Here is a 20,549-nt window from a genome sequence, read left to right as displayed (position 1 = left end):
TACTCTGTTTTCACATTTGAAAAACATGTCCCAACACATCATGTAGCATATGTAATTTTGCACTGTTTATCTAGGATCTTAGTAAATTAGAATCTTAGTTTGCCCATATACTTAAATAAAACCTGACTATTTCTGTAAAATTTTATTAAAACAGTTTTTTTCAAACTGAAAAAGCAAAGTTGAAAAAAATCCAGAATTAATAAAATCTGAGTTAAAACAACACTTTTTTTAAATGGGTGGGGAAAAAAATTACAGAATTCATGTGCAACCTTAAACAGTCCAGATTGATTCAGTCTTTCTCTCTCTCTCTCTCTCTCTCTCTCTCTTTTTCTCTCTCTCTCTCTCTCTCTCTTTCTCTCTCTCTCTCTCTCTCTCTCTCTCTCTCTCTCTCTCTCTCTCTCTGCTGTGCTTTTACAGCGAGCTGAACTCAGATAACCTGTTCCTGCGTACTGAACCCTGCTCTGATGTGGCGAGGACTGTTGATGTGTAGGATAGTTCAGAGAGGAACAATGATGATTTGAAGTTGTGACAGGTGTACAGTACATATGTTTAGATCTGCAGCAGCTCCGCATGACTCCAGCACATGAACAGATGAAGCTCGTCAACAGCCTCCATTATTCACCTCACACCCCAAATAGTTCAAATAAAACAGGTTGTTAGTTGAGCGGAGGCAGCTGTGAGGAACCGTCAGTGTTCGACAGCCGTACATAACAACAAAAAATAAATCCACTGTAATCATTTTACTGAGCACAGCTTTGGAAGGTCAAATTTGTGATCCAGATATAACACATTACATTCACCGGGGGATTCTGGACATTCCTGATGTACGTTTGAAGAGTGTGTGCTTTCTAAAATAGCCGCTGTTCAGATTTAAGAGTGGCCTTTTGTATACGGAGATCATTTCAAGACCAGAAGCTGTAGCATTTATGAAAAAGGTCTGTACAGCTACACTCATCTACACTATAAAAGTCTGCAGTCGTTATATTTATAACACCATAAAACTTAGTCATGACCACTTCACTTCCTTCCTGCATCTGCAATTCAAAACTTTTGTCCTTTCCACATCTTATTTGTTTGAAAGGCATGAATGACTGACCAGAGTGACAGGTGCTACAGTGTGAAATACAGAGTTTAGTCCATTTCATGGTCATACTATGATATTATTAATTATTAATATAATTAGTGCTATTCGGAATAAGTCTGTATCTATGAGTTGCATAAATAATGCAGCTTACTATATATATATATATAAAATTGTAAGATCTTAAATAGACCCATATTTACTTTTGTTCAGGAAGACAAAAGAGAAGAGAACAGAGAAGAGAACACTGGAAACAAATTTGCATAAATTGGGTCTATATTAATGAAAAATAAATAACCAGATGGATGGATGGATGGATGGATGGATGGATGGATGGATGGATGGATGGATGGATGGATGGATGGATGGATGGATAGCCACTGGGATGTTCTGTAGACAGATAAGGCTAAAGCCAAATATATACACCGATCAGCCATAACATTAAAACCACCTCCTTGTTTCTGCACTTACTGTCCACTTTATCAGCTCCACTTACCATATAGAAGCACTTTGTAGTTCTACAATTACTGACTGTTGTCCATCTGTTTCTCTGCATGCTTTGTTAGCCCCCTTTCATGCTGTTCTTCAATGGTCAGGACTCTCTCAGGACCCCCACAGAGCAGGTATTATTTAGGTGGTGGATCATTCTCAGCACTGCAGTGACACTGACATGGTGGTGGTGTGTTAGTGTGTGTTGTGCTGGTATGAGTGGATAAGACACAGCAGCGCTGATGAAGTTTTTAAACACATCACTGTCCCCGCTGGACTGGGAATAGTCCACCAACCAAAAATTTATCCAGCCAACAGCGCCCAGTGGGCAGCGTCCTGTGACCACTGATGAAGGTCTAGAAGATGACCAACTCAAACAGCAGCAATAGATGAGCGATCGTCTCTGACTTTACATCTACAAGGAGGGCGGCACGGTGGCTAAGTGGGTAGCACTGTCGCCTCACAGCAAGAAGGTCCTGGGTTCGAACCCCAGGTGGGGCGGTCCGGGTCCTTTCTGTGTGGAGTTTGCATGTTCTCCCCGTGTCTGCGTGGGTTTACTCCGGGTGCTCCGGTTTCCTCCCACAGTCCAAAAACATGCAAGTGAGGTGAATTGGCAATACAAAATTGTCCATGACTGTGTTCGATATAACCTTGAGAAGTGATGAAACTTGTGTAACGATTAACTACCATGTGTCTGTCATGAATGTAACCAAAGAGTGTAAAACATGATGTTAAAATCCTAATAAACATAAACAAACATCTACAAGGTGGATCAACTAGGTAGGAGTGTTCAATAGAGTGGACAGTGAGTGGACACGGTATTTAAAAACTCCAGCAGCGCTGCTGTGTCTGATCCACTCATAGCAGCACAACACTCACTAACACACCACCACCATGTCAGTGTCACTGCAGTGCTGAGAATGATCTACCATCCAAATAATACCTGCTCTGTGGTGGTCCTGTGGGGGTCCTGACTATTAAAGAACAGGGTGAAAGCAGGCTAAAAGAAGTGTGTGGAGAAACAGATGGACTACAGTCAGTAATTGTAGAACTACAAAGTGCTTCTATATGGTAAGTGGAGCTGATAAAATGGACAGTGAGTGTATAAACCAGGAGGTGGTTTTAATGTTATGGCTGATCGGTGTATTTAAATGAATCAAGAAGCGTGGTGGTAGAATCATCATGATTTAAATGCTTTTTCTGCCCCAATGCAAAAATAGGTAATGTGCACTGAAGCCCAACCAGGGACTCATTACATTTACAGTAGTTTGCTTAAACTCAAATACATAATAACTCAATCCAAAAGGAGAGGACTGGGAGCAACAAGGCAATGCAACGGGCTCAACACCAGTTACTGCTTCTGTTAGCACACAGACACACTCGGGCCCGGCTCGTTTTCTTGGCAACTGACGAGATTCTGAAGTGCAAGCCTATAAATTGGCCTAATTTGGCACGATTCCTTGGAGGAGAGGAAGGATTGTTAGCTGGGAAAGCCCAGCAGACTGGTTAGGAATGAGCTGGAACGGTCTGATGGGGTCTGCAGTGCTGTGAACATGGCAGGAACACTGAGCCGACAGCATGCAACACAGCCATAAAGCCGAGCCGCTTGGCAGCAGCGGGTCTCCATTCACAAAAAAATTACAGTTCAAATTTAATCCAATAAGTCAAACGATGGAAAGTGTATAAAAGATGAAAATGCTGTACACTGCTAGAATTAATTGAAACTCTTGTTTAAGGGGAAGTATGCAGTGTAATTTGGAACAGAGTTCTAGAGACTATGAAGGCCCCACCCAGGTCTGTATTTTAATAAAAAATAAAAGCAGGGAACAGTACTGACTTACTTTCAATGTCCAACTTTCACTGCTGGACGTTTTCTTTTGTTACAGAACATAAAACCAGCACTTGCTGCTATTCTCTGGAATTTACAAAAAAAAAAATTACTAAATGGCCAAAATTATATGGACAGCACCCTTCCAATTTAACTACAGGCATTTTAGTCATACCCACTACTAACAGAGGAATAAAATCAATGACATAAAATCTATAATACACCTTTAATATTGCAGAAACAGCTTGAATAAGGCTCTGTTCTAAAATGACTGTGCTGCTGGGCACAAAATCAGGTCCATATAGACATGGTTTGACATTTTTGCTGTAGATTTGGTGTGGGGTGCGCAGAGCTCTGACTTCAACAACGCCACAGAACACATTTGGGATGAACTGTAATGTTAAGACTTTAGGACTTCATGTCCAACATCAGTGCAGAACTTCTAAGTGAATACACACATATCCCAACAGACCCACTGTAAAATTAAGTAAAAAGCCTTTATAGAAGGGTGACTTGTTGTAGGGGGAATGGGCATGGCGGGAATAGTTAAACCTTTATAAAAAGACAATGGATTTGGAACAGACCTTACAGTCCAGTGTCCACATACACATTAGTTGTAGCTTTAATTAATCACAGGTAGAAAGAAATCAGTGGGATTTAAGAACTGGAATTCTAACTTACATAATTACATTATAATTTAATTATTTTAAAAATACTATTATAATTATTACTATTATAATTATTATTATAATATTATTATAAGAATTACATTATAATAAATTATTAATTTAATATAATAATTCAATAATAGCTTAACATGCCAGAATGTACAATAATCAAAACTGTATTGGACAAGTCAGAGTCCGTTCCTTAACTCGACTGTGATACTGTGTTTTTTTAGACAGCTGCATAAATTCTGTAAAAAAAAAACTGTATAAGCCCACAGGAGCCCCATCAGTTTCAGATGCCTCTAGCAGTTGCTTGTCCTGTCACTACACTTCTGCTTAAAAGTAAAATTATGACAGAATTTATCCAGGATGAACCGCCACAAAAACATAACACACAACACTGAGGTAAAATAAAAATCTAAACCATAACCAGGCTCAACAACTCAGATTTCTACTTTGCGATAACATGCCAGGAAATGCAACCTGATATAAAACAGAGCGTATCTAAATGGACACTGATAGAATTAAACATTGTGCAAATGATGAAAACAAGCACAGCACAGAATTAAGGTAATGTTCTGCACAATCACAAGCCAGCTTCAACAACACGACCCATTTATCTCCGTCTGAAAGCAGGAGCACGTCTGTAACAGGAGGACAGAGGGCACCGAGTCGGCCTCCTGCCACTCACAGAGATGTTTATGAGTTCTGCCCTTGCTCCATAACCCCTCCTCCCCAAACCTCTCGCCTTTTCTGACACCGCTAATACCAACTATATGAGCCAAAGGGAATGACAATCTCCAAATGCATCCTTGCAAGCAGGGCCAAGCTAAATAAGGAGAGAGAGAGAGAGAGAGAGAGAGAGAGAGAGAGAGAGAGAGACGGTAAAATGCCCTGTTTGGTGGCACAGCTGCGCCCTGTGCGAAAAGGAGAGGCGAAACAGGTGGGGACAGGGCTGGTGGTAATCTTTCACATTACGCTGGTGGATGGCACACAGCCTTTCTTTTGTCCGTTCTCCTAAAACATTGCAATATAATACGGACCACATCAGACATGTGACATTTACAGCAAGGAATAAGTGGAGGTTGGGAAGATTTTACAGATGCTAATATTAGCAATCATGCACCAATGAGAGGGTTTTTGTTACCGGAGGGATTCTTTTAGTTATGCGGCCCTTCCAAAAGAAGTTCATCAGGGCAGGGTTTAAAAGGGTGAGATTTTGACATTTCCAAAGGACTCAAAGTTTGGATTGTGTTTCACGCCAAATTTAGAGGACAAGGTCAGCAAATTCACCCTCAATTTATTCTGCAGTCCAACTTTCACAGCTATTTATTGCGACTGGAAATAGAGAACGTTTTAAAATTGCTATGATGATATGGGGTTGGATGAACCTTTAACTTTGTAGTGACAACAAAGCTGTACAGTTGAGGTCTATAAGATTATTGCCAGTTAACAGCACGCGTCATCTTTAAGAACTCTGACAATAAGATTTAAAGCAACATAAGGCAACTAACAGACCTTCAAAGTGGTCGAATAGTGGGTGCTCGACTTATTTAATGTTTTAAGAGGGACATTAAAGTCTTGTCAGTGTAAAACGTCATATTGCCAAATGGTGTAAGTATTAGTTTTAAGATCTGATTAGAGCTTTTAAGTCATCTTGATTGTAATATTTGTTGTTCAGTCAAATTGGTGCCACCAAGCGAGGCCTATTTGTATGGAAACAGGAAATCCACTCACTGTAAACAAGCAATCAACCAGTCACCAATAAGAAATGAAGAGGTCATGTTAGCTGACATCAATTTTTTACACCACTAGTGTATTAATCAAACCAAACATTTAACTTTGTAGTGACAATTAAAAGTACAAACAGAGCTGAACAGTCGAGGTCTAAAAGATTACTGCCAATTAACAGCGGCATGCATCAACTTTAAGAACTCTGATTTAAGATTCAAAGCAACATAAGGCGACTAACAGAGCTTTAAAGTGGTGGAATAGTGGGTGCTCGACTTATTTAATGTTTCAGGAGGAACATTAAAGTCACGTCGGTGTAAAACGTCATGTCAGCGTATGCTGAAAATGGCCAAATGGCATTAGCTTAGAAGAACAGTGCTCACAAGAGGAGGATTAATGACAGGCATGGACAGCAGTTATTAAATGTCCCCAAAAATACAGCTACACCCCCCCCCCCCCTCCCCACACTGAACTAATAAAAAACTTTAATTATATTCAATACATCTTGATTACGTTTGGTGGAAGCCAAAAGATGCTTACAACCCACAACATCTGCTGCCAGCTGTTAATTATGACGGGGCTCAGTGGATGCTTTGCATGGTCAGATAACAATAAAAAATATGGTCATTTTACAGGACCGGTCTCATCCTGGGGTGCAAAAACTTGTTCAGATGAACCCATATAAGTGAATCAAGTCAAGCACCTATCATGGTTTGGTAATCAATTTTTTCTTATTATCATTGAACATTTATGGGACATTCTGAGGTGCAGACTGGGGAAGTACCTCTACCTCCTTAAATCTTCAAAGGACTGGGAGATTTTCCTCTACAAAAGCACTGTGAGATCCCACCACCACAAACCTTTCAAGACTTGAGGTCAGTAGAAGCACGAGAGCAGTGGAATGTGCTGGAATTTGGGTTAAAGCTGTTCTAGATGCAAACACTGAATAAACTGTATGGGCAAAAGTATATGGACACAGTATATATCCTTCTAATTACTGAGTTGAAGAGAGCTGGCCATACCCATTTCTAACGGCACTATGCATGAAGCCCTGACTTCAACCACATTGACCCCCTTTGGAATAAACTTTCTCTTCCACAAATGTTATAATGCTATGCTATACACAGACCAGTCAGTTGTCGAACGCATGCTTTTGAACATCTGTATAATAAAAAAATACAGTCCAATAACTTTTGGTATTGTCAGTAGAATCTGTGACTTTAGAGTTTTAGAAAATACTAAATTAAGCAAAGGTAGAAAAACAAATTGGGAGAGCAAAGAGATCATAAAAAGCTCGACGCTAAGCATGCCAGTAAGCCCCTGGGAGATGTTGGCTCGCTGACACCGCCTTAGCATGTTTTCAGATCGCTCAACGTTTAGCACACCCAACACCATGCTTCAATGAACACTTTAATGACCGAGCAGTGCTTCAGCAAGGCGAGAGACATGGTTAGTTCTCCAGGCATCAAACATTTGTATTTCTTCTTTAGTCATTAAGAGCACAGCTCGAGGATACAGTGCGCCGGGTGTAATTACCCAGGTAGTGCGATAGAGAGGCAGTTGGTAGAGGTATTTATCATCCTAATTAAGGCATAAGCTGTAAACACTGTGAGCTAAAAACAGCCCTGTTGACTTAAAAGCAGCAGCTTATCAGCTGTAGGCCGTTCTCGATGTGTCGCGCCGATCTGGCTCAGTCGCACGGCAGAAAAGCCTCCGTATTTGCATGAGTGAAAAAGAAAGCCACAGAAGTGAGGAAAACGTCAGCCAGGCCCGATGGAGTCCGTCCCTCTCCCCTCCCTGAGCCTTCCTCTCCCTTTCTCTGAGCCTCTGGCATGCTTCAGGTGCTGCACACACAGTTCTATATGATTTGTCTAATTTGCAAGCCGGAGCGAGGGCTGCACCTGTTGCCCCGCCACCGCCTGCAGTCCCGGTTAGTCCCCACACTGACAGGCACCTCTGGATAATCCATTCTGCTCACAATAGCGCCGCTGCTCTCGCCACCACCGCAGGACGAGGGCATTTTTCTCTCGCCCGGCTCTCATATCCGCCACGCCGCTGATGGCTCATTACAGGCCAATTCATAAATATTGTCTTCAGTATTACCACTTCCAGGCCCTCTCAGCACCCTAAAGATTTATTCCCCTCTTTTACTGCTGGCTATTGTGTTTTGTCCCCTCGACTTCTGTTCTGCAGCCCCCTTTACTTTGTCCTTGTCCTTCTTTCTATTTTCAACCCAATAACCTTTTTCCCCTCAAGCTGCCAATAACTAAACATGTTCAAAAAGTAGAGCCACAGCTTTGGGATGTGTGGGTCTTACTGTAATGTGTTGGTTTTATTATTTAAATAAACAGTGATCAGGTTAGCTTGCTAACAGATTCAGACAGGTAACTTGTCCTCTTTTTCCCAGACGTCCTCTTTTTGGAACCAAAAAAATTCGGCTTATCTAGTCTGTATTCGTTATTTTGTGTGTGTTTTTGCATTGACTTCACCTTTATTTTTAGGTTTTTTTTATTTATTTAATGTCTTTTCCTGATTCTAAAACAGCACAAGCATTTTTACACGCACAAACTAACACAGAGGCTCTTGTCAACACCACGATGGCACTGCATTCTGTCGACTTTCAGCTAAAGAAAACTACAAGAGTCTGGTGTGACCTTGGCTGGATAAACACATTCACACCTTTTTGGTTTCTGTGAGTTCCAACGAAAAGCACAAACACACACGCGCACACGCGCACACACGCGCACACACGCACACACACTTTTATTAGGAATTTAACCCACATCCTGACCAGCAACAATCGCTTCTACTGAACATAAACACATACTTTAGCCACTGAGTCTGGAGTTTTCAACCTGTGGGGTGCGTACCTGTCTGGGATGACTAAAAAAAGGCTAATAGTAAAGATAAATCAGTTAAAAGGAGGGACAAAAACATTGACTGAAAGTTTCAGCCGAGTATTTCACTAGCCACCAATTCCAATACCATTGGAAGAGTGAGTTTTGGCCGTCAGTCAAAGCAGATTATCCTGAACTGGCGAACCTAGCAACTGATGTACTTTTGCCTCAACTTGGCTCTGTGAAGCAACGTTTTCTGCACGTACCAACATCAAAAGCAAGTACCGCTCACGTATTTTGACAGTAGAGGACGATTTACGACGAGCTGTAACTGATATTGAACCACAAATTTCTATGATGTGTTTGCAGAAACAGGCTCAGCCGTCACATTGAATAAGGTAGGGTTGTATTATCTTTTTGAAGTAAATATTTAAATCAGCAGAATTGCGTCGTATGTATAGTGTGCACAACGTGCTACACTTAGTTTAATATAACCTGGGTCAAATCTACGCTCACTCAACACTACAGAAGTGCCCTCATGGACAGAAGTGGAAATGCCAGTTTCCAGCATTTAATGGAGGTTAAACAAAAACACCTCGCTTCATCCTTCCTTATCATTGTGAGTGTGCAGGCGTCCCGGCGTGCCCGATACCATCTGTCCATCAGTGAATTCCATTTGAGCGCAGGACACCCAGTGGTGTCACGGAGGCTCGAACCCATATGTGCACAAGATCAAACACGGTCCTCTTCCCACCCCCCCGGAGCACAGTGCCAGTTATCTGAGGGGGAAGGAGGAAGCGCACTTGTCTACTCCATCTCTGCACCATTAGCCTTGACCTTTCTTATGCAAAGCTACGAAGGGTTTCCTTACTCTGCTTCTGTGGAAAAGTGGAAAATGTGGAAAATGTGCAAAAAAATGGAAATAAACCTTTTGAATTTGGACTGCCAGATGAAAACAAAAGAAATGATGGAAATGACGTAATGGTACGCCGTGGGTTACCCTGCCGTTTTATGGCTGTGCACGTCCTGTTTTGGAGTTTATTGTAAACAGGAAACTTTGGAAAATAGAGCAACCAAAACATTGTTTTTATGAGCGTGGAAAAGCAAATTATCGAATGATGAATGGATGATATTTATACATTTGTGAAAGTCTTTTGGGGAAAAATTATTATTACAGTACTGAGAATAACGCAGGCATGACACTCAATAGCACGACCAAGAAAGTTCAATGATTCATTTATCTTTAGCAGTAATGCTCTAAAAGTAAATTAACTAAAATACACATTTTAGTTGAAAAACAGGAGCTTATTTAACACCAATCAGCCATAACATTAAAACCACCTCCTTGTTTCTACACTCACTGTCCATTTTATCAGCTCCACTTACCATATAGAAGCACTTTGTAGTTCTACAATTACTGACTGTAGTCCATCTGTTTCTCTACATACATTTTTAACCTGCTTTCACCCTGTTCTTTAATGGTGAGGACCCCCACAGGACCACCACAGAGCAGGTATTATTTAGGTGGTGGATCATTCTCAGCACTGCAGTGACACTGACATGGTGGTGGTGTGTTAGTGAGTGTTGTGCTGCTATGAGTGGATCAGACACAACAGCGCTGCTGGAGTTTTTAAATACCGTGTCCACTCATTGTCCACTCTATTAGACACTCCTACCTAGTTGGTCCACCTCAGAGACGATCGCTCATCTATTGCTGCTGTTTGAGTTGGTCATCGTCTAGACCTTCATCAGTGGTCACAGGACGCTGCCCACAGGGAGCTGTTGGCTGGATATATTTTTGGTTGGTGAACTATTCTCAGTCCAGCAGTGACAGTGAGGCGTTTAAAAACTCCATCAGCGCTGCTGTGTCTGATCCACTCATACCAGCACAACACACACTAACACACCACCACCATGTCAGTGTCACTGCAGTGCTGAGAATGATCCACCACCTAAATAATACTTGCTCTGTGGTGGTCCTGTGGTGGCCCTGACCATTGAAGAACAGCATGAAACGGGGCTAACAAAGCATGCAGAGAAACAGATGGACTACAATCAGTAATTGTAGAACTACAAAGTGCTTCTATATGGTAAGTGGAGCTGATAAATTGGACAGTGAGTGTAGAAACAAGGAGGTGGTTTTAATGTTATGGCTGATCAGTGTATATTGCATTTATTCATCATTTTATTTAACAAAAATAAATAAGTACATTAGTGGAAAAATATTTTCAGTAGCAAATCTGCCTGGCTGTAAAGAGAAAGCCCAACATTTCATTTCATCCAGAGGCCTTAGCAATCTTATCAGGACAACAAAGAAAAAATAGTACAAAGAAAATTACAGGATGACCTGATGAAGGCTGGGACGAATGTGTCAGTGCCAACCATAAGATCACCACTTAACCAGCTCCTGATATAGAAGCACTGGCAGGTTCACATGGAACATTACAGACGGAATTTCTCAGTCTCCAGATTTAAATCCCATAGAACATATATGGTGGGATTTAACGATTTTAAGTTGCAGCACAAAAGCCGTCACACCTCAGGGAGAAGCATAAAGCATGTGTCTGAAATTTAACCATTCAACAACCGGATGGAGGTTTGTGGCTTGCTTCTCCTCAGACCACGGTCATTTGGGTACCTGCCACAGCTACCTGAGAGCTCCCCTTGCTGTTTTCATCTGACTTTAATGATGTGACTATGTGAATCTGCTACATTCAACATATGTACTACAAGTAACTACCATCAATCCATCGTTTATTATGTTACTGACCATGACATTTACTGTACGAGGAATCTTCAAAAAGTTTCCACACTTTTATACTTTAGTTGGAAACGGTGAGGGTGGGAGGAGTAGTAATCAATCGTGTCTGAGAGAGTCCAGATTTAGCGCCATCTGATTTCCACCTTTTTGGACGCTCTAAGAAGCTTTATGGGGAAGAAGATTTCCATGTGATGATGATGATTATTGCTGATGGCATCAAAAAGTTGGCACGACGCTGGAAAAATGCATCGGAAAGAAGGTGACTGTAGAAAAGTGATGTAGTTTGTTTTAAAGAACCCTCGTACAATTGTTGAAATGAAATAAGGGGGTTGATCACAATGCTTTGGCTGTACATGGCATATAAAAGAAAATACATCTCTAATCTAGATTACGCTCATGTACTGTTACTCCACCAACCACCCACTTACTACCGAAAGCCACGTAGCACAATTTGGAGTGTAATCCTGTGATATGTAGGTCAGAGGTGAAATCCAGCAGACAGTTAAAGGTTTCAGAGGAAGTGTCTGTTTTTTAATCCGTGCATAAAGAGCCCTTTAGCGCTGGGCCTCCTGGGGCAAGAAGGGCTAACAACCCTCGCATTGATCCGAGAAGACATTCAGCTTTCTAACCTGCTGAGTGCTCAGTTCAGGAGAACAATAGAGTTCAGGCCACATCAATTCGCTGCCCTATCGAGGGCTCCCCGTTTAGCGCCGCGCCACTGATGAGGTTAAAGCTCCAACCTCCGGCTGAAGCCAGCCAGCCTGCCAGCTCGCATATCGTCTAAATAAGCAGACGCTGCTGGCTTTTTTACGCCGTGCTGTTTAAGCCTTCCTCGAGAGGTGGTCGAGCCCAGATGGGTGTCCGTACGTCTTCCAGTTTTAAATGAAGACAAGGACCGGAGGAGGCTTTTCGAGCAAAAATGCACTGCTGCTCCCTTAGGACACTAAATGATGTACAAGTGCATTTATTACAGCAGGCCCTATAAATCTGAGCCTGGCCTGAACTCCAGGGAGAGGTTAATGGATTACAAAGGGATGCGGTATCGAACCTTCAAGAAGTTTATACACCACATCAATACGTGCCACGCTATTGATCATGTAGACCCTGACAGACAAATTACATTCATAAACTTGATAATGCACTGAAATATTCGTATTGCATACGATAGCGGAATGGTAATTTTTTTCCCCTCAGATTTTGCTGTTTTAAGATCACAAGATATTGATCGAATCCTCTTAATAGAAACCGTATTGGGGGGAAAAAAGCAGTAGTGCTGATTGTGTGTAAAATTTAGAGTGAACCGTCAAACGCCCTATTAAAAGCGAGCGGCAAATGGGCCTTCACCCGTAATTCAATTGTGCGATCAGTGAACATCTTGTTCTCAACGGTGCCTCACAAAGTGACGTGCATTATTTTAACTTTCATTTTTTTCCCCCGTACCCATATGGAGCGCATATTCGACCATTAAAGATTCATGAATACTAATGCGCAGTGCAATTCAATGCTTCTTTCAGACTTATAGCGTGCCATGTGTAAAGGTACTATGGTGCTTTAAGTGCCCATACACTAAAAGAAAGTGGATTTAAAAGCCATTGACTCTGGAAAGCAAGAAAACAGTCGAGAAAACACCACAGAGAATCTGGAGGTAAATCAAGTTTATTACAAATATTTACAAATATCTGTCTGAAACCTGAATCTCATTGTCCCACAGTGCTCAGAAGTGTGGAGCACGTTATGAGACTGCACACAGAGGAAGGTCATGCTAGAGCTTTTATTTTGAGGTGTTACCAATTTTAAGAAAAAACTACATCATCATCAGTTTTATGTACAACACGTTTTCTCTTTACTGACAAAAAACAAAGCAACAGTGGTAGAGGGTTAAGGGCCTTGTTTAAGCTGGCAGTTGTGGGGCTTGAACCAGAGACCTTCAGATTGCTAATCCTGTACCTTGACACCAGTCTGTAAATTCAACAGATTAAGTTTTGTCAATAACTTGTGATTTTCACTTCATGGGTTTATGGTGGGTTTTCGGGAAATCACCACAGTGTTCTTTAGACTGTACAATTTGAATGCACTAATAAGTGCGGTCAAACTAACCCTATTTATATGGGCAAAGAAAAGAATTACCAACAAGAAAGCATGACACAGTTAAATTAGACTAAAGAACTCTTTGCATTTACATTTCCGGCATTTAGAAGATGCTTTAATTTAAAGTGACTTACCATTATCATTAAATACAATTCAAGCAAATGAGAGTTGAGAGCCCAGGAGCCCAACACTGACAACTTGGTGGTGGTGGGGCTTGAACCAGCAACCTTCTGATTACTAGTTGAGTACCTTAACTGCTGCTACCACTGCTCTTTACGACACAAGTTGTGTGTTAAAGGTATTAAAGATGAAATAAGTAAATTTTTGACACCAGCAGATTTTCCAGTTTTAGCTAACACAAAATAGCTGTAAAACAACTTAAATTCCTCAATAGCCCCCACCCCATTTCTATTTTCTAGGCCTCTCCACTGATGTCCAATGGACAAGCTCAGAAAAAAATCACTAACCCTGTATTACAGTAAATGAAGTGAATGTATGTTTTGTACACACACAAAATCCAATCGAGCATCTGTAGGATGTGCTGGACAAAAAAGTCTGATCTGTGGAGGCCCCACCTCCCAACTTACAGGAGATGAAGGATCTGCTGCTAACATCTTGGCACCAGATACACCTTCAGGGGTCTAGTGGAGTCCATGCCTCGACGGGTCAGGGCCGTTTTGGCAGCAAAAGGGGAATCAGTACAATATTAGGAATGTTAAAAAGTATATATATGATATAATATATAACAAATACTCATGCTTAGTCATTTTGGTCTAATCTAAACACTAACGACAGGCATGGACAGGTGGACGTCCTTCATCATTGAGTAGCACAGCAGCCGCTGCCACAGCCCACGACGCTTCACCTGCTTGGTCCATAATCACATTTCTCAGAAGGCCATTTGTTAAAAGTGAAAATGTCAGAGCGGAGCCGGCAGTCTAATTGTCTCTCCAGGATCTTTCTCCATTTTTTCTCATCAGCTGGTGAGCGAGTAATTCCATTAGTTAAGTATTCAGACGTTACTCTCTATTTGCATCAGCGGTGTTTTTTTTTATACATATATATTTATATATATATTTTTCCTCGGGACTTGGAGAGAAAAAAGCCCCACAAAGAAAGAAGCCCAACTGTCAGCACCTCTGCTGAAGCATCCATTGTTTTACATGGTTTAATTACAAAGCTCCGGCACCATTTCATGTTAAGATTATTCACCGTGGGAGGCCGGTATAATTTGGACTGGGGGCTTTGTCATGTAACGTAATACAATAGAACAGGCTTTTGGTATTAGATTTCCCATTTTAGCCTCCTTGACATTTCAAGCTGCATGAACTAATACATCTGTTATTTGTTGCTCATTTGATTATTAACATACTTCATAAACCAAATCTCCCGGCAGGAGACGGGAAAGATGCAGCTCAGGAAGAATGTGCTATTTTTTTAAATGTTGAGGTCTTTCTCAAACTCAGTCACACACAGTGTTAAAAACAGTGTTAATTCTCAACACCACCAGGAAGTACACCCATTATCAGTCAACTTGGAAATGACAAGGACTTCCCCAGACATGCTAGATACTGATGCTGAATGATAGCAAATACGAAGGGATCCTTAGAGTCCAACATGGTGTCAGCCGTGCCTTAAAAAGCAAGCTATGATCCAAGCAGGTAGAATATTTAACCACAGATTAGTTTATAAAGGAGGACAAATGAGTGAAACCGTTACAGTACAGTTACATGAAGGTGCTAAAAGGGACTAAGACTAATACTTTTTGCTTTTAGAAAGGCTTTGATCATTCTAGAATGGTTTCTGACATTGGAGCATTCAACAGAAAAACTTAGTTCTTTAAAATATAAAAAATGGACTTCAACAGCCCAGTCATAAAAGCATAATGAGGTTTAAATCTGTTAAAAGATCAGGCCATTTTGCTCTTTGTAAAACATTCTGATGTTTATCATTTTAGCAGTATGTATGGAGACTGTAAAACTGGAGCATAATCAGCAGAGTTTTTGCACCATAAGGTGCGCCTGGTCCTGTAAAACCACCTCATATTTGTTGGTTGTTGTACAACATTGCAGAACATCACTGGACAGTCATTTTCAGCAGACGGCTGCCCACACCACTGCAGATCCTTAAATGTACTTTGTCGATCCTTTGGCGGCATCTGTGAATACATTTTCTCAGACTTTGAGAACGCTGGCATGAATTTCAGCTTCGTCATGCTCATACAGTACAGTTTTTATACAGCTCATTTAATTCTGTGGTTATTTTGTGACTGTACTTTCAGAATATTTGGCAACTTTCCGATGAAGAGTCACGTCTTTCTTGTTGGTAAACTTCCCCGTGCGAACACTTTTTTTTTTTTACTTTGCTGATGCCATTTACCCTGTCGTGGCTTTCAAATGTGTCAAAGTGCTAACTGGCAGTTATTGCTTATAGCCGGTTTGTGTTGTTGATGAGCGATCAATGTCATCATATCTGAACAGTGCAGCTGATCGTAATGATGTGATTTAGTCATTCAGAAATAATATTATTTCTTTGTTGAATTTAATTCAGGACTGTGTAAGAGAAGCCAGAAAAATTACTTTGACTTTATGAATAGTGCTGTGTGTTTTTTTACTACGCAATTTACCTAAACAATGTTACACGGCATCTATCACAGGCAGACTTTAGTCTTTCAAAATGTCAGAACTTGTTTACAGTTGTGGTATTTACCAGATTGTGTCATCCAGACCAACAAAAAAGTTGGGGAAAAATTCCTAAATGTCATACAACTGCATTAAACAGTATAACAACTTACTGCACCTACTGTATGTTGCCTTTATTCAGACCTACTGAGTACACAGTTTTGATCACAGCTGTAGATTTTGGTACTGAATAAACATTTTAAAGTTTTTGCTCTGGCTTTGTTTAAGCATATTCTACTAGTGAACTCAATTACGATGATGGGGTGGGGTTATGGTTATCTAGCATTACTTCTTTCAAGCTTTTGATTAACCTAATTTTAAAACCTATCTAAACAATGTTACACGGCATCTATCATAGGCAGGAATGAGTTATGATTTACCAGATTCTGTTATCCAGACTAACAAAAAAATTGGGGTAAAATTCCTAAATGTCATACAACTGTCATATGAGTGCACTACCTATGTAGCCTGTATTCAGACCCACTGAGTATACAGTTTTGATCACAGCTATACATTTAGATGCTGAAAGAACATTATAAAATTATAGCTCTGTCTTTGTTTAAGCATATTCTACTACTGAACTAGTTATTGGGTGGGGTTACGGTTATCTAGCATCACATCTTTCAAGCTCTCGATTAACCTGATTTTAAAATGTATCTAAAGAATGTTAAGTGGCATCTATCATAGGCAGACGAGTCGTTCAAAACGTCAGAACGTGTTTATAGTTGTGGTATTTAACAGATTCTGTTATCCAGAGGAAAAATTCCTAAATGTCATACAACTGTCATATGCAAATTAGTGCATTCTTACAACTTGTAATGACAGAACATTTTAACATTTTAGCTCTGTCTAGTAGTGAACTCAGTTTTAGGTTTATGGCTACGGTTACAGTTACGCTGATGGGGTGGGGTTACAGTTATCTAGCATCATTTCAAGCTTTCGATTAACCTGATTTTTAAACACCCACATCCTAAGTATAGGTTCTAAGTATAAACGAGTGAAATTTTAGCAGTTTTCATTTCTAAAACTATATTTACATTATATAACATTATATAGCTATTATACCATAATTATACTGATTCAGATTTGTTGTAGAGTAAGATGGTGCATAAGGTGTCACTTGGTCATGTGTGTATTTATATACGAGGATTCTTTAAAAGGTTTCCACACACAATCTTAAGATGCATTTTCCCAGCCTCATACCAACTTTTTAATGCCATCAGCAAAATAATGTTTTGGTTGAGCGTGTAGCCACTGATGCAGAACTGCTTTCACATCATCATCACATGAAAATCTTCTTCCTCTTAAAGCTTCTTTGAGTGTCCAAAAATGTGGAAATCAGATGGCGCTAAATCTGGACTATAAGCGTCTTTCAGACATGACCGATTACTACTCCTCCACCCTCACCGTTTCCAACCAAAATATAAAAGTGCAGAAACTTTTTGAAGATCCCTCATGTATATGTATGTATTTTTTCTTATTAAATAGCCAATCATACTGTTAGCAGAAGAAGACATTCTAACACTGTTTGTATTGCTTGGTACCTACACAGTGTAGAACATAAACAGTACACTGTACATGTATGCTCTGTGACACACAGCTTGTAAACACACGATGATACACAAGCACTAAAAAAAGAGCCGAAATCAAAAAGCATGTCTCAAACTGTGTACGTCAAATTGAAATACTGTTTCTTTGGTGATGATTTCTTGCTGCAGGCTGAATACACTATGCTTACAGTATAGACTTCTGTACATTATCAGAAAGTACAACCGCTACTGCCAGGTGACATACAAAGCGACTAAAGAAAGCGGGCACAGAATGTTTGCGTAATAAAATGCAGACGGTCGTAATTCTGTCATCAGCCAAATCCAGTGTGTAATTGTGCTCGGCCAAACACGCAACCATGTCTGAGCTGTCATGACATGAGGACAAATGATGAGTGTGCTCTGCTTTTGTCTCACCTGTTCAGCACTGTGTGCTTTTCAAAGTCTGAATAAACTAGGCAATGACGAATGAATTAAAATAGAAGGTTAACAACAAAAGAACTCAAATCTGCATTTAATCCACTTCACTCTCGTTGCTAGCACCTTCCGGACGCCTCAGCTTCTCCACCTGTTCGTTAAACTGTCCGTCCCCACCTCTCCTGTCCTCCGTCTGGATGCCCAAGTCCTCCTCTTCATCGACTTGGGTCACGTCCTCCTCCTCCTCCTCCTCCTTCTCCTTCTCTTCCTTCGCCTTTTCATCTTTCTTATCTTCTTCTCCCTGCACCTCCATGCGGACCTGGTCCTTCAGGTCGAGCGTGAGCATGGAGCACAGGCCGGCGTCTCCGTTCGGGCTGAGAGACGCCGGCACCGCGGCTTCGGAGCTGTGGCCGTCTTTAATGGGAGAGGAGCTGGCCGACTCGTTACTGACCGGTGAGATGTCGCTACTGCTGTTGGTGTGGTTTGCCGAGGGTGGGTTGGATGTAGTTTCCGGCTTCAGAGGAATCTGCCAGGATGGGATTTTTGGAATGGATGGAGAGGCAGGAAACTGTCTCCTGGAAGACAGAGAAAAAATTTAAGAACTGACAATAGGCTGGATTTGGGCAGTTTATCCCACTTTTTATAGCAGATCCTCTCAGGTTGTGTCAGACTGGATGGTGAGAGGCTATAAACTGCCAGTTTCAGGTCTCTCCACAGATATATGATGGAGTTTAAGCCTAAGCTTTGGCTGGGCTATTCACAGTGTATTGTCATATATAAAAAACATTTTAACTAGGGATGTAACGATGCACCACCGATTAAAAAATTCCACGATTCAAATCGATTTGACATGTAAAATGAACCGATATTCACTTTAAACACCAGAGGGCACTGGCGCTATACATCTCGCCTGGTTGACGTCACTGGCGCTATACGCCTGGTTGCCAGATTCGGGGGTTTTCAGCCAAATTGGGCTTAATTCAAAATTGTTTTGCATAGTTTGTACCTACCTCAAAAATAAAAGGACATTCATTATTTAGATAAATAAAAGATAATCACAAATACAGTATTTTATTTTATTTTTTAAGAGAAATAATAAAAGGAAACTTAATTTGTCTTCAATTTTAGTATAAAAAAATCGGAAAAAAATCATGATCATGAACCCAGTACCGTGAATCGCATTGCATTGTGGGTAGAGTGTATCGTTACATCCCTAATTTTAACTGTTTGACTTATTGTGTAGATCAAATCATAAACATTCCAAGTCATTTAACTTATGCAATGTTTGGTTTATGCAATTGCCAGTTTGTTTGTTAACTTGCTTTGAACTGCTGGCTGAACTCATCTAGTTCACATTATGTTACTCTGACTCCTGTTACTGATCACATTATTATGAAAACACACCAGATTTGCAGCAGTACAATACTGAGTGCAAGGTTCAATGAAAGCTTTATGGCTGTACGATTCATGTAGTCATAACAGTCGGGTCTCCCACACCTGGCTGAGGGTAAAATGTATGACAAGGGTTAACAGTACTTTTGCAAAGCTATGAATTATTTACCACTGCTACGTTCATTTGAATAGCCAGAGATGCTCAGGGGCAGAGAGCAAGTCCATGTTTGATTTTGCTCTCCCATCAAACCAGCTTGTAAATGTCTGACATACATTCAGTATAAAAGCAAACTAACAAAAAGAGAGATTAGGACGTAAAAGACAAAAAAAAAAGAGAAGCAACCTGAAAGTACTTCAATGTGGTAAGTAAAATTACACAGATTATTCTAGAATAATTTGTAGGCCACATAATCCAGTAAACTCTGATGAAAGAAAGAAACTATTTGTCTCAGAGTCAGGATTTGGACATGTCAGGCCTTGTAGAGCGACAATTAACTGGGTTTAGCTACAAATTTTACTACGGATCAGATCTGGCATATATGATACAGCCAGCTCCACTATTATTGACTAACTGGTAAAGAATGTGTGTAGAGTGCTCAGGTGGCACAGCGGTTGATTATGCTAGCCTACCAATGTTTAAGATCTGGGTTCAAGTCAGCTAAGCGTCTACACAGACATACGTAAATGGCTGAGGAGTGAGGTGGCGAGGGGCTTGTCGGGCAAAACCCAGCAATGGATTGGGTCATGTCCAGGGTATTCATGCCTTGTGTTCAGTGTTTGAGGGTAGGGTGGAACTGACCAGATTAAAGCAGTTATAAAGAAAGAAGCGCTTGTGTTTAATTAGCTTAATCTTTCTAAAATATGACAAAAATAAATTCCCCCTAATAATTAATATAAACCAAATGTGACTAAAACATGTGACCATTTGTTTTCCACTTATATTTAACTCAGCAATTTAGGAACTCATATGGTCGTCCATGGTGACGCAGGCTAAATTCCAGCATGATTACCAGTAAAAAATAAACACAA

The 20,549-nt window shown here is 40.7% G+C and overlaps 1 protein-coding gene across 1 annotated transcript in view; it reads right to left on the bottom strand.

Moving 5' to 3' along the window:
- Window positions 1-18,209: 18,209 nt before the first annotated feature.
- Window positions 18,210-20,549, bottom strand: part of pex14 (peroxisomal biogenesis factor 14) — a 77,390-nt gene continuing 75,050 nt past the window's right edge. Inside the window, exon 9 of the mRNA XM_063015448.1 lies at window positions 18,210-18,703. Within this exon, the coding sequence (XP_062871518.1) occupies window positions 18,226-18,703 (478 nt within the window). The 3' untranslated portion in view covers window positions 18,210-18,225. The remainder of the gene's footprint in view (window positions 18,704-20,549) is intronic.

The sequence above is a fragment of the Trichomycterus rosablanca genome, chromosome 19 (genome assembly GCF_030014385.1).
Source record: "Trichomycterus rosablanca isolate fTriRos1 chromosome 19, fTriRos1.hap1, whole genome shotgun sequence".
NCBI lineage: Eukaryota > Metazoa > Chordata > Actinopteri > Siluriformes > Trichomycteridae > Trichomycterus > Trichomycterus rosablanca.
Note: the sequence above shows the minus strand (reverse complement) of the source record. Positions and strands in the feature narration are given on the sequence as shown.